This window comes from Mustela nivalis (genome assembly GCF_964662115.1).
Source record: "Mustela nivalis genome assembly, chromosome: 9".
In the NCBI taxonomy this organism is placed as follows: domain Eukaryota; kingdom Metazoa; phylum Chordata; class Mammalia; order Carnivora; family Mustelidae; genus Mustela; species Mustela nivalis.
Window position 1 is genome coordinate 91,093,501 of NC_139028.1, and position 15,039 is coordinate 91,108,539.

The 15,039-nt window shown below is 35.3% G+C and overlaps 1 protein-coding gene across 1 annotated transcript in view; it reads left to right on the top strand.

Annotated features, from left to right (window-relative positions):
* Positions 1–15,039, top strand: part of QSER1 (glutamine and serine rich 1) — a 77,400-nt gene that overhangs the window by 45,419 nt on the left and 16,942 nt on the right. The window contains exons 5-8 of the mRNA XM_082748885.1: positions 7,134–7,462; positions 8,443–8,559; positions 9,084–9,217; positions 10,448–10,665. Coding sequence (XP_082605011.1) covers positions 7,134–7,462; positions 8,443–8,559; positions 9,084–9,217; positions 10,448–10,665 — 798 coding nt within the window. The remainder of the gene's footprint in view (positions 1–7,133; positions 7,463–8,442; positions 8,560–9,083; positions 9,218–10,447; positions 10,666–15,039) is intronic.

Below are 15,039 nucleotides of genomic sequence, written 5' to 3' on the forward strand. Positions count from 1 at the left end.
TTCCACTCATTTTAAAAGTATGTCGACCCTACTTCATGGAGCATATTTACAACAGCTGCTTAAAGACCTTGATAATTCCAACATCTGAGTCATGATAAGAGTGGCTCTGGTTTCCCTTTAAGAATTGTCACATTTTTTCCGGTTCTTTGTATATTGAGCAATTTTGAATTGTATCCTGGACATTTTGAGTACTATACTGTGAGACTCTGGGTTCTGTTAAAATCCTCTGGAGAATGTTGATTTGTGTTGTTTTAGCAAGCGGTCAGACTACAAATTGTCTCATTTTTGAGTGGTCATTCCATTGTTGGTTCAGTTTTCAAAGCCTTTGCTCTGCTGCTTTGGATCTATCTCAGCAGTTAGTCTGAAACTTAGGTGATGGGTAGACTTTGTTAAAGTTTAGATCTCAAACCCTTTCTTATGCTAGTTTGGATCTACTCTACATAAGTGCAGTTTAAGCATGAAACTGAGATTTGTATGTGTTTATATACAGAATTAGCAGATACTGCTCTCCAGCACTTTCCTCCCTGGGAATTTTCCATACTACCCAGCTCCCTGGGTTCCCTTTCCTTAGGCATTTGGCTAGAAAGCTGGCATTTTTCTTGGAGTTTTAGCTTCTGGTGCTTTGATACAATTTTTGCAAGTGGGGCTTAAGGCGATACAGCCGTAGAAGACAAAAAATAGGGAGTCCCCCTAGATCCTCCCCCAGCTTTATTGAGATATAATTGACTATGTAACGGTTTATAAACTCTTCATGTCATTAGTGGCCCTGTTTCCAGGTTCTTCTGGAATGCCAAAAAGGCAGGCATTTTGTCAGGGTTTAAGATGTCTGGTTCACCACCATGGCATTGCAGCTTTGTGACTTGGGTTGCTGGTGGGATAGGTATGGGAGAGAGAAAAGAGAAGAAAGAAATGGCATTTGCCCCCCCCCCCACATTCTTCACCTTGAATGGGCCTCTTCTCTGTACTCTTCTCTCTAGAAAAACAGATTTTCTTGGAGTTTTTGTTGTTTGTGCCCTGTGTAGCTCTAAATCAGGGGTCACCCTCTGGTCAATGCTAGGTGATAAGAGCGGAAAGAAGTAAGAAACATCTCCATATAAAAATTGTTATTTAAATTTGTGCTTACCTCTCCAATCTATCCGCTGTATTAACTTTCCAGACTCTTCAGGTAGTTGCATTTTTTATTTTTTTCAAAGTGTTTATTTGTAGTACATGGGTGATAATAGGCTCTAGAGGGCTTACTTCATCTTGCTTGGTACAGAAGCCATGAATTTTAGAAAAATTCATCGTTTTATCAATTTACTGTCGTGATTTCTGATGCTCAAATTGTCCTGTAATGGGCAAGTAGGAGTCTCTTCAATGTTTTGGTATTTTTGTTGTGATACATTGAATTCATTAATTTTAAGGGAAAATCTATCTTTACAGTATTGTCTTCTCATCCACTTATAGAATATATTGGTTTTTTTACTTATTCAGATTTTATACTATGTATTTTCATATTATATCATTTTTCTCTACATAGATGTTACAGTTTCTGCAGTTTTTTAACTACAGTTTTCCCCACATTGTCTTCTTAGCAATTACTGATGGTGGTGTATGGCAATTACTGATTTTTATATCTTCATTTTGGTTTTGGCATTTGGGGGGGGTTTATTTTAACAGTGTTTCCACCTGCATTTCTTGCATTTTTAGGTAGACATTTATGGCTTGTAAAAATAATGGGAGTTTTGGGGGGCCTGGGTGGCTCAGTGGGTTAAAGCCTCTGCCTTCGGCTCAGGTCATGATCTCAGGGTCCTGAGATCGAGCCCCACATTGGGCTCTCTGCTCAGCGCGGAGCCTGCTCCCCACCCCCACCTGCCTCTCTGCCTATTTGTGATCTCTGTCAAATAAATCAATAAAAATCTTTAAAAAAATAATAATAATGGGAGTTTTATCATCCTCTTTCTCTCTCTCTCTCTCTTTTTTTTTTTTTTTTTTTTTTATTATTTTACTTGGGCTCAGCCTCTGCTTTAACCCACTGAGCCACCCAGGCTCCTCAGTCTCTGCTTAATAGTAGCAGTGAGAGCAAGGGTCCTCATGTCCTTCTTGGTTTGAAACAGAATATGCAGTGTTTGACTATGAATTATATTTGTTGTCAGTTTCTAGTACCGTATACTCTTTGAGAAAATTTCCTTCTGTTTTGAGGTTCTTACTTTTTTAAATTAAAAGTGGATATTGAATTTTTGTCAGATGCTTTTTTGAGCTTCTGATAAATCTGCTTTTCCACATTAATCTATTATTTGTTGTTGTTGTTGTTGTTGTTGTTTTTTAATTTACGTATTTATTTTAGAGAAAGAGAGCCTGCATGTAAGCTGGGGAGGGGCAGAGGGAGAGAGAGACGCTCAAGCTGACTCCGCATGAAGCGCAGAGTCCGTGGAGGGGCATGATCTCATAACCCTGAGATAAGGACCGGAGCCAAAACCAAGAGTCTCTCTTAAGCAATTGAACCACCCGGGCACCTTAGTCTTTTATTTGACTTCTTAATGTTGAATTTTTCTAAGAAAAGTCTACCATGAACTCTCCTTGGTCATGATTAATTATTTTAATCCATTACAAGATTTAAATTGCTACTGTTTTATTGGAGATTTTTACACCTAGATTCATAAATGAAATTATTGCTTATAGTGATTTTGTCTTGATCCTTTGTTGTTGTTTTTTTTTGGTTTTGGTTTTGTCTTAATCTTGTTTACTTTTATATTCAGGAATATGCTGGTTTTATATACTGAATTGGGAAAATTTCTATATTTGTCTAAGCTATAAAAAAGTTTACCACATAAAATAGGGATTTAGTAGAACTTTCTAAGAATATATCTGGGACTTTTCCAGTTTTTTTCTGAGGTAGTTTTTTAATCTGCTGTTATAAAGTTGTACATAGCATTCTAAGTTTTTAGTCTCCCCTTTTTCTGTAGTTATGTTCTCATTCTTGCTCCAAATGTGTTTTAATCTTTTTCCTTACCATTCTGTGAAAAGTTTGCCTATTTAGTGCTTCTTTTCAAAGAACCAGTTTACTTTTCTTTTTTAACTCCTATTTTCATTTTTTTACTCAATTTTTCTTAATTTCTCTAATCCGTTCTTTTTCCCTATCTTCCTAGGTTCAATTTAATGTTTTCTCTCTGGCTTCTTGAGTTTAATGCTTAAGTTTATTTGTATATATCCTTGCTTTTTAATGAATGGCATTAAAGTATGTTATCTTCATTGTACCTGGGCTTTAATCTATGCCTCTAGTTTTAATTTGTAATGCTCTTACTGTCCTTTCTAAATGGTTTGTCATTTCAGTTTTGATTTCCTTTTTAACCCAAGAGTTATTAAGAAAAAGTAGGGTTTTGCCTGTTTCCTAGTAGCTTTCTCGTTTTGATGGTGGTGGTAGTGGTATTCTTTTATTACTAATTTATGACCCTACTGTATTTTGGTCAAGGGAATGCTTAAATAATGCCGCTTTTGGAAATCTATGAAAAATTTTTAGTGCCTTGGTAAATGGCCAATTTGTATAAATATTCCATGAATACCAAGTGCTAGCAGATTTTATTTGGTAATGCTGTTCAAATCCTCTGTATCTCTTTGGTTTTTCTTTAATGTAATAAATGACATTAGGTTATATAAGAAAATGTATATGTGAATGTTGGAGGTAAATGACAGGTCTAGAATTTGGCTTAAACTATCCCAGCAAATATAAAAGGGGTTGATGGACAGATAAAAGTATACCAAATGTTTGTAGTTGTTATAGCTGGGTTATAGTATTTGAGGGTTTGTATTCTCTAGTTTTATGTATATTTGAAATTATTAATAATAAACAGTTTTTTAAATCCTCCCTATCCTTATTTGTTTTTAGATTGCTTGATCTGTTGATTCCTGAAAAAGGTGTGTTAAAGTTTTGAAATATGTTTGATTATTTTTCTAATACTGTTTACTTGATATATTATGAACCCACATAATTAGGTACATAAAATATTACTAAGTTCAATTTCCTTTCTGTAAAATCTCTTCTTACAAATTTAATTTCCCACTTCTGTTTTTAATATTACCATACTAATTTTATTGTTAACTGTTTTGGTATATTTTTCCATATCTTTGCTTTCTTTCTTTCAGAATATTTTTTCTTGTGAATTATCACTCCTATATAGAAATAAAGAACATGTAAGAAAAACACATAAAATTCCCATAAAATGTGAAAATGCAGACATTACTTAAGCCTTGACCACCAAAATAGAGCAATTTTATAAGATAATAGTTTAAAGGAAAAAAAGGGGACAAAGAAATAAAAATAAGTTTTATTTTTAAAACTTCTAAATAACTCAAGGATTTAAAAGGAAACCAGGGGCGCCTGGGTGGCTCAGTGGGTTAAGCCGCTGCCTTCCGCTCAGGTCATGATCTTAGGGTCCTGGGATCGAACCCCGCATCGGGCTCTCTGCTCAGCGGGGAGCCTGCTTCCTTCTCTCTCTCTCTGCCTGCCTCTCTGCCTGCTTGTGATCTCTCTCTCTCTCTCTCAAATAAATAAATAAAATATTTTTAAAAAAATAAAAGGAAACCAAAACTGAAATGATAAGCCACTTAGAAAGGACAGTGGAAAATTTACATTTCAAAACCAATGGGATGTTCCAAAAGTGTAGAACAAAGAAGAAAATTTATAGTGTTAAATGCTACTCCTTAGAGAATAAGAAAGTACAAAAATAAATTGAATATTAAATTAACCCAACTTAAAACCTCTAGAACTAACCATATCTGAGTTGCTTTCTTTTATAATTTTACCACCCATATATATATCCCTAAGCACTATCTATACTTTTTTTTTTGAAGTATAGTTGACATTCAAGGTTATATTAGTTCCCAGGGTGCAACTTACTGATTCAACAACATATACTTCTTAATTTTTCACTGTATGACTTTGTTAAAATATTATTGACTGTGTATTGCCTCTGCAGTACTCTTTGTCTCTGTTACTTATTTTATAACTGAAATTTATACCTCTTAATAACTCCTATGTCTATACTATATTTTACTACACTATGCCATACTGTACCTGAACCCTGTACTTTTGTTTGGCTTGTTTTAAAGCTTCATAAAAAGGGCATTGAACAATATTGATACATTTTTCCTCTACTAATTTGAAAGTTATACATTCTTTTTAAAAATATATTTGGTTAGCATATTATGAGCATTTTCAAATATGAACAAAAAGATTCTTAATATTAAACCAAGTTATGTATCACTCAGTTTTAACAATCATTGATACATGGTCAGTTTTGTTTCATTCCTATCTTTATCTATTCTCCCAACCCCTGATTATTTTGATGAAATATTTCTCTTCTTTTCCTGGTTATAATAGGAATTGCAGTGTTTTCTGCTTCTCAAAATCTGTTAATAATCTTTACTCTCCTAATGGATAATAAGGCTTTTGAACAATAGAACTCTTTCAACAATGTAGTTTTCAGAATATAAGTTTTGCACTTCCTTTCTAAAATATTTTCTTCTTTTTGATGCTGTTATTAATGGAGTTGTGTTCCTAAATTAATTTCTGGATGCATCATTGTAAGTATATAAAAATGCAATTGGGGGTATCTGGCTGGCTCAGTAGGTAGAACATGCAACTCTTGATCCTGGCGTTGTAAGTTCAAGCCAGGTTGCATGTACAGCTTGCTTTAAAAAAAAAAAAGTACAGGGCACCTGGGTGGCTCAGTGGGTTAAGCCGCTGCCATCAGCTCAGGTCATGATCTCAGGGTCCTGGGATAGAGTCCCGCATTGAGCTCTCTGCTCAACAGAGAGCCTGCTTCCCTCTCTCTTTGTCTCTGCCTGCCTCTCCGTCTACTTGTGGTCTCTGTCAAATAAATAAATAAAATCTTTTTTTAAAAAAATACAATTGATTTTTATATATTGATCTTGTATCCTGAAACCTTGTTGAATTTACTTAGTAATTCTAGTAGTTTTTTAGGCGATTCCTTAGGCTTTTCTGTATACAAGATCACGTCATCTGCAAATATTGTTTTATTTCTTCAGACATCTTTCTGAGGGGAAAACATCTAGTTTTTTACCTTTAAGTATGATGTCAGGGTTTCTTTTTTTATAGATGCCCTTTATCAGGTTGAAGAAGTTCTGTTCCGTTTTTAGCTTGTTGAGTGTTTTTATCACAAGTGTTTAAATTTATGATGTTGAATTTTGCCAAATGCTTTTTCTTTTCATCTACTAAGATGATCCTGTGGTTTTTGTCTTTTGTTCATAACATGGTGATTGATTGCTGTTTAAGTATGCATTTCTAGGATAAAACCCATTTGGTCATGATGTGTAGTTCTTTTTATATGTTGTTTGATTTGCTTATATTTTTGAAGATTTTTGTGTTTATATTCCTGAAGGATAATGGTCCTATGGTTTTTCATGGTGTTTTTGTCTGGTTTAACTATTGGAATAATATTTAGTCCTATAAAATGAGTGCTTACTCCTATTTTTTTTAAGCTTATGATGGATTAGTATTCATTCTTATTTAACTCTTGGTAGAATCTACTGATGAACTCATGTGGGCCTGTGCTTGTCTTTGTGGGATACTTTTTAATTGCTTTTATTCTCTGTACTTATTGGTCTATTCAGATGTTCTATTTCTTCTGGAGATTTTTTTAGTAGTTTTCATCTTTCTAGAAATTTGTCCATGTCATCTAAGTTGTTTGTTAGCATACAGTTTTTCATATTATTTCATAATCCTTTTTATTTCTATAGTTCTTAAGGCTTTTTCAAAGTATGTTGGGGTGTTGTTTTCCCTTCGTGCATCAGATTGGCTTTTCTTCTATGAATTCTTCACAGCTTTGGTCAGCTGACCGTTACTTATCTTGCATCACTTTTGTGTCTCTACTTAAAATATTTTTGTGCTACTTAATGGACTTAGGTAGGGGAAAGTGTAGCTTGATGGGAGGCTCAGTCTGATTGTCATCCAGATGTAATTCCATCACTTTGATTCTTGGAAATTAACAGCCATTCTTTAATTTCTTATTGTAATATTCATTGTTTCAATTTGATGGTAAAAGCAATCAAATCTTTCTTTTTAAACTGTTCAGATTTTACTCAGAACAAATGAATGTTTATTTGTATTACTGATTTGCATTTGCTTGATCTAGTTTCAGAAGCCCAGCGGGTGGCAACTACTAGCCCAACTGCCAATACTACTGGTACTTCTACTCCTTCCTCCACCACTGTGGGTCCAGTTAAGCAAGAACCTCCCTGCTCTACTTCATCTGCAGTAAATACCCTGGAAAATATACACTCTACAGAACCCCCAAAGCCCTGCGAACTTGATGGTCTTCCTTCAGACCAGTTTGCAAAAGGACAGGACACTGTTGCCATAGAAGGTTTTACAGATGATGAAAACACAGAAAGTGGAGGGGAAGGCCAGTACAGAGAGCGTGATGAATTTGTGGTGAAGATAGAAGACATAGAGACTTTTAAGGTGATTTGAATGTTCACAGGTATATTCAAGGTCATAGTTTAGTGGGTGTGTCCTTATGTAATAAGCCTTCATAATGACTTTAGTAGTAAGATCTAGCTTGAATTGCAAAAAGTTATATTTTGATGGTTATTCTAAGTTATAATTGTTAAATAAAAAAATCAAACTAGCAGATATTTTGAAAAAGAAAGCAGTTTAAAATAATTTTGACTTCTTTCTGAGTGTTAGGTATTTCTGACTAGTCACTATACCGTATTTAGGTACTAGTAATTAGAGCTGTTTTAAAATTTCATTTTGTTCAAGGCTCCCAAAATCATTGTATTGTTAGGAGTTTGGAGAAAATGAATTTTTCATTTAACAGTTTAAAGAAAATAAGAGAAATATGATGTAAACATGGAATTAACATATTTTCATAATTGCAAATTGTAGAATCATAGGTAGAATGTCAAATTTCATACTGAAAAACTTTAGCCATTTAAAAAAAAATAGGTTTCAGAAACCTATCTGGGGGGGGGGGGCTTGGGGTTTTGTTTGCTTGCTTTTGACTTTTTAATTGGGGCAGAGAGAAGTGGCATTAAAAAGTATAAATGAGGAAGATAACCTTCAAATTATATGCCCTCCATTCACAATTAACTGCTGTTAATATTTTAACATATTTGTTTCTGGTCTTTTTGAATACATACATACTCTAAAAATTGTGTCGATTTATGTATGACTATCATTAGAAAACTTTCCAACAGTTACACAAAAGAGTAACTGGCTACTATGCATGTTGGTGTCCTCCCTATTCCTGGAAGGATTTTGGCAGAGACTGAATAGCAAGCTTATAAGAATTGTTGCAAAAGTTCAGGTAGGTAAAAAACAAAAGTTTAGCTAGATAGGTCTTTAATTTTCCTTTCAGCTCTAAGATTCTATAAATCTAGAATTTGTTGTCAGTTTGTATAAATATAATAAGTATAATTACATATAAATACATATTACAGGAGGCTTTAAAAACAGGAAAAGAACCCCCAGCTATCTGGAAAGTACAAAAAGCTTTATTACAGAAATTTGTTCCTGAAATTCGAGATGGACAAAGAGAATTTGCTGCTACCAATAGTGTAAGTAGAGTGCTTCTTTATATTCGTCTTCCTGGTTTTTTTGACAGCATCGTGATCCTAGGGAAAATACAGAATGATTTAAATTTAAATGTAATTTATATTGAACATTTCTGATAATAGTATAAAATTTGGTATATGATAGTCTGATATCAGTATGTAAATCCTGGCTTTTTAAATTATTATTAGTCTATGAAGAGTTCATATGGACTCAGAGGCTGTTATATTGATTATTCTGCTGGTCAAACATCCTGATTTTACCAGAAGACTTACAGAAATGATTTCTTTTGTACTTAATGTAGTTACTTAATAGCATTGAGTAAGTAAGCATCTGGTAATTAGCCAAATGAGATTGCTTCTGTGTTTGCAGTTAAGAATAAGCCTGAAGTCATTTTTATTGAGGGTGAGAAGTAGCCTGGCCAGAGCTACATTTGGAAAACTTAGAGGATAGCCATGTAATAGTGAAGCCAACAAATTTTTATGTACAGAATGTTTAAGTATGTAATTCAGAGTGTTTCTTTCCTTAGTACCTTGGGTATTTTGGAGAGGCAAAGAGTAAATACAAAAAGATATATGTGAAGTTCATTGAAAACACAAACAAAAAGGAGTATGTCAGAGTGTGTTCCAAAAAACCACGAAGTAAGCCTTCACAAACTATCAGGTATTTATTTTTGTATGTAACATATTTATGTAGCAATTATTGGAAGACTTATTTTTGGCAATGTAATTTTGTTAAGTTTATCTTCTTTTTAGTAATCTCTATACCCAGTATGGGACTTGAACCCATGACCCGGAGATCAAGAGTCCCACACTCCTCTGACCAAGCCAGCCAGGCACCCTGGCAATGTTTTATATAGAGAATTACATCAATTAAAGAGTCTGATTAATTTTTTTTTTATCATATACAAGTCTGAAAATTCAGTGTCTGCTGTAATAAGTGATTCCTTTTGGTGTAATGAGAGAGGGGTTATAAAGCTCATGACTGTCTTTTGTGGGATGGGCACTCTTTTTTTTCCCAGAGTCCTCTTGGTGTCCCCCTAATATAGTGGAGGAAAAAATGGGTGAGTCAAAAGATTCGAATCCTGCTCTTTGTGATCTAGAATAGCACAACCTTTTTTGAAGCCCCCCCTTTTTATCCATAAAATGATGAAGTGTCCAGTTTTAAATGAAAAATTTGAGAAAAAATTATAAGACTTACACACTACTAAGCAAGTATACAATAGAATTGTCATATATTAATTATTGTGATTCTGGGTTATGTGGAACATGAATCTGGAAGACAGATGACCTAGCCACATTCCTGTGATCTGTATGGGAAGAGGGCCATGATCCTAGACAGTCTCAATCTAGTGCTAGGAAGGGTCTAGCTTGATTAAGGTTCCAACTTAGTGGAAGCAGTATACCTTATTTTTATGATGAGGTTTTATCCATTCAACTCTCCAGAGCTAATACAGCAAATCTTGAGGGGCTCTAGGACAAGTATATTTGGGTCTCCAGATCCAAACATCCTGTTTCCACCTAAGGGTTTCAGATGGTCAGGGCTGGATATGGGTGTATCCTGCATTACTTCCCAAAGCCTTGGATCACTGGTTATACGGCCTTGTCCACAGGGAAATGAGTTCATAGAGAAAGAAGGAGTTAAGAGAGAGAAATCAAAGTTGAATTAATAGTCCCTTAGTGACTGAATATTGAATGTCAGTGGTTAGAATGTATTTCAAGAGGATTTGGCAGGGGGAGTCATCGTTGGCGATGTATAGGACTTGGACTTCACTTTGGAGATGTTAGTAATTAAATATACTTTTCTTCACTAGTGTTACTCATTTTTGGTCTCAATTTATTTTAATCTGACAAGATTTCAGTGTGTTAATGAAGTGTGTCTGTAACATTACAGAACTGTTCAGGCTAAGCCAAGTAGTAGCAACAAAACTTCTGATCCTCCAACACCAAAAACTACAACTACAAAAGCCCCTTCCGTGAAACCCAAAGTTAAACAGCTGAAAGTAAAGGCTGAGCCACCACCAAAGAAACGGAAGAAATGGAAAGAAGAGTTTTCGTCATCCCAGTCTGACTCCTCTCCTGAGATCCATTCTAGTAGTAGTGATGAGGAGGGTAAGTTCTCCATGAAATGAATACCTCGATAACTTGAGACTGTCAGCATGAACAGAGAGAAGCGGTGATGCTCACAACTCAAAACTTTTATTTTTCGGGGGATTTACCTACCTAATTGAGTTCGGGTTAGGCTTTTATAAAAATAAATTCAAAAAATAAATACATCCATACCTGTATACCTGCATACAAACACAAATTCACATTGCCTGAGCACTAATTGAAAGCACGGCTTGCCCACGCACACAACCGCACACAACCTTGTGAAGTAGAAGAAGCAGTGAACTGAAAGACTGTTGCGAGTTCTAACCACAGTAATGCCAGTTACCTCCGCTCTCTGGGTGGGGTGGGGATTATTAGATCACATAGTTTATACTAAATCCTGTCGTTCTAAAGTTCTTATTTTATTTACTTGACAGACAGAAGTCACAAGTAGGCAGACAGAGAGGAGGGAAGCAGGCAGCCCAACGCAAGGCTCGATCCCAGGACCCTGGGATCATGACCCGAGCCAAAGGCAGAGCTTCAACCCACTGAGCCACCCAGACGCCCCTGTCGTTCTAAACTTCTGAGTCTGTGTTTATGCTAGAAGAAACTATTACTCTGATACTGTAATTAATAGGGCATGTAATTTTTACTCTGAAACTAATTAATAGGGTATAGAAATATATATATAATATATACTTAGGTGTATGTGGAATGTTTATTAATTATATAATATCATGCATACTACTCTGTATCTGCCCCTAGCCAACCAGCTGCCCTTGACTAAGCGAGGTACCCTATCTGTGCCTTAGTTTTCTCTTTTATAAAATGAAAAGGTTGAAATAGGTCAGCAGTTACCAAACTTTTTGTTTGTTTGTTTTTAATTTTTTTTTAATTTTTTATTTTTTATTAACGTATAATATATTATTATCCCCAGGGGTACAGGTCTGTGAATCGCCAAGTTTACACTCTTCATAGCACTCGCCATAGCACATACCTTCCCCAATTTCCATAACCCAACCACCCTCTCCCTACTCCCCTACACCCAGCACCCCTCAGTTTCTTTTGTGAGATTAAGAGTCTGGCAGTTACCAAACTTTTTGATCTTAGAACACTTTTTTTTACTTTTAAAACTGTTGAAGATACCAAGGAGCATTTTTGTAGGCTAGATATAGATATAGATAATAGTTGTATTTACTTTATTAGAAACTGAACCTGAGGGGCACCTGGGTGGCTCAGTCAGTCAAAGGTCTGTCTGCGGCTCAGGTTATGATCCCAGGGCCCTGGGATTGAGCCCCATGTCAGGCTCCCTGCTTAGCAGGGGAGTTTGCTTCTCCCCCTACGCCTGCTCATGCTCTCTTTCAAATAAATAAATAAAATCTTAAAAAAGAACAAAACTAAACTGAGTTTGGGATAGTTGTAAGACACAAGAGTACACCAGCATACATTCCATTAGCCATCAGACTTGTTGTGTAATATATGCAAGAAAGAAAGCAGTTCAGTGTAGGGCAGAGGTTGGCAAACTGTGGCCAGTGGGCCAAATCTGACCAATAGTCTATTCTTGTAAGTAAAGATTTAACTAAAACACGAATTCATTTACGTATGTTCAGACAGTTGCTGTTCTACTAGGTGGCAAATTTTGAATCATTGCTACAGAAAGCATATGACTATTAAAGCCTAGAATGTTTGCTCCTGGCCCTTTCAGGAAAAAATTGGTGACTTTTCTTCTGGAGCATAAAGTTGGAGGTAGGCAGAAAAAGATGAAAGGATGACAGAAGGCCACATATGCCAAGTTAAAGCTGAAAAGCCTGGGATCCTGCAAGCCCAGAAGAGTCCCTTGGAGGAATTTAAGTAGGGAGCAATTGGAATTTGAATTACAAGACCTCATAGTTCAGGTATAATTCAAAGTCTGAACCTTAGTTGTAGCAGTAGCGGTAGAAGAGGGGGACGCATAAGAAATTCAGACTGATGGGGCGCCTGGGTGGCTCAGTGGGTTAAAGCCTCTGCCTTTGGCTCAGGTCAGGATCTCAGGGTCCTGGGATCGAGCCCCACGTCGGGCTTTCTGCTCAGCAGGGAGCCTGCTTCCCTCTCTCTCTCTGTCTGCCTCTCTCTCTACTTGTGATCTGTGTCTTTCAAATAAATAAATAAAATCTTAAAAAAAAATTTCAGACTGAACGTGAATGATGAATTGGGCATTGGGGGTGCTACTGAGGTTGATGGCCAGGTTGGCCTCTGACATTACAACTGTCATTGCTTGGGAGCTCATCTCAAAGCTTATTGGAATGGAAATCGAATTGTAACAAAAAGTCTTCTTCAGGGCAACAGGCTACTTGAAATGTGTTGTTTTTAAAAGCTACTTAGAAAGTATGCACATCAGAATTTATAAAGAAGATACCAAAGAGCATTTCTTTTTCTTTTTTTTTTTCCCAAAGAGCATTTCTGTAGGCTAGATGAAATTTAGTGCTTTGAGTATGTGTAGAAGGCAATATACGTAATCTTTGCAGTTAGCATTCCTGCCTACTGTTTAGAATGGAGTGGTTTGAGTTCTGAATGTGTTCACCACTGTACTGCTTCCTCAGATGACTTTCAAGTTTTTCTTTATTGGTAACTTGAATTGTTGCCACTAGGTGTCAGTAATAGGTAAGCATTTTTAGTGTTTAAAAAGTCAAATATTGATGATAAACATAGATTTATAGGCTGGTGATACTGTTTCAAGACTTTTATAGTCTTCAGATTTATTGAAGATTACAAAACACTTGTGGGGTTTTTTTTTTAAGGCTTTATCTATTGATGTTTACCAAATATCAATTAAAATAACTTTGTAAAATATTTATTTAAAATAAACCCATTCCATATTAATATTTTTTAACAACTGTATTTTCCTAAAATAACACTAGTTATAAGAGTAGCATTTTCATATTTGCTTCTACATATATATTTTGGGTAAAGTATATAAAGAAAACCCAGCCTTGGGGCACCTGGGTGGCTTAGTCAGTTAAGCATCTGCCTTTGGCTTGGGTCATGATCCGGGGGTCCTGGGATGGAGCCCCACATCGGGCTCCCTGCTCAGCAGAAAGCCTGCTTCTTCCTCTCTCTCTGCCTCTCCCCTGCTCATGTTCTCTCACATTCTCTATCTCAAGTAAATATAAAGTCTTTAAAAAAAAAAAAAAAAAGAAGGAAAGAAAGAAGAAAACCCAGCTTTATGTAGATTTTGTCGTTGGGAAAGGGAGGAGTATTTTAATTAAAATATTTTAATTTTCAGACAATTATGGATATTTTTCTTTGATATTCAGAAGGTTTTTATTTTATGAACTTGACAAAAAGTAACTTTTTCAACTTTTCATGCTTGTTACTTTAAAATGTATTGGTTTGTCTTACCTCCGCAATGTATCTTTAATCCATGAATGATTTTATGACATTTTCCATTGGTCATGTGAAAATATCTGTTAGCTCTTTAATGTACATAGTCTATTTCACTTTTTCCCACATTTTTAAAAAATTGTGCTAAAATATATAAACATAAAATTTGCTGTTACAGTCATTTTTAAGTGTACGTTCAGTAGCATTAATTATATTCACACTGTTGTGCAACTATCACAGCTCTCTATTTCCAGGACATTTTCATCACACAAAATAGAAACTTTGTAACCATTAAGCAATAACTCCCCATACCCTTTTCCCCTGTTGGTGGTAATCTTTAATCTGTTTTCTGTTTCCATGAATTTGCCTACTCTAAATATATCATATAAATATGCTTGTCTTATTTCACTTAACATGATGTTTTCAAGGTTCATCCATGTTACAGCACATTTTCACATTTCACATTTCTTACTTATTACTTTTTACGGCTGAATACATTGTAAGTTTATCCCTTGTATGTTCACTTTGTTTATCTTTTCATCTATTGATGGACATGGGTTGTTTCCACCTTTTAGCTATTGTAAATAATGCTGCAGTGAACATGGGCTTACAAATATCTGTATCTTTTTTTCAGTACATCTAGGAGTAGAATTTCTGAGTCATATAATTATAAGTTTAGCTTTTTGAGGGACCACTAATTGATTTTCCAAAGCGGTTACACCGTTTCACATTCCCACCAGCAATGTAGGAGGTTCCAATTTCTTCACTTCTTCACCAATACTTGTTATATTTTGTTTTGGGTATGTTGTTGTTGTTTATTGTAGCTGTCCTAGTAGGTGTAAAGTGTTATATTGAAATTTTGATTTGTATTTCCCTAACAACTAATGATGTTGAGCATCTTTTCAGGTGCTTATTGCCCATTTCCTTATTTTCTTTGGAGAAATATCTGAGATCTTTTGCCCATTTCTTAATGGGCAAATGGGCATTTCTCCTTTTGTTCTTGAGTTGTGGGAGTTCTTTATATTTTATCCTGTT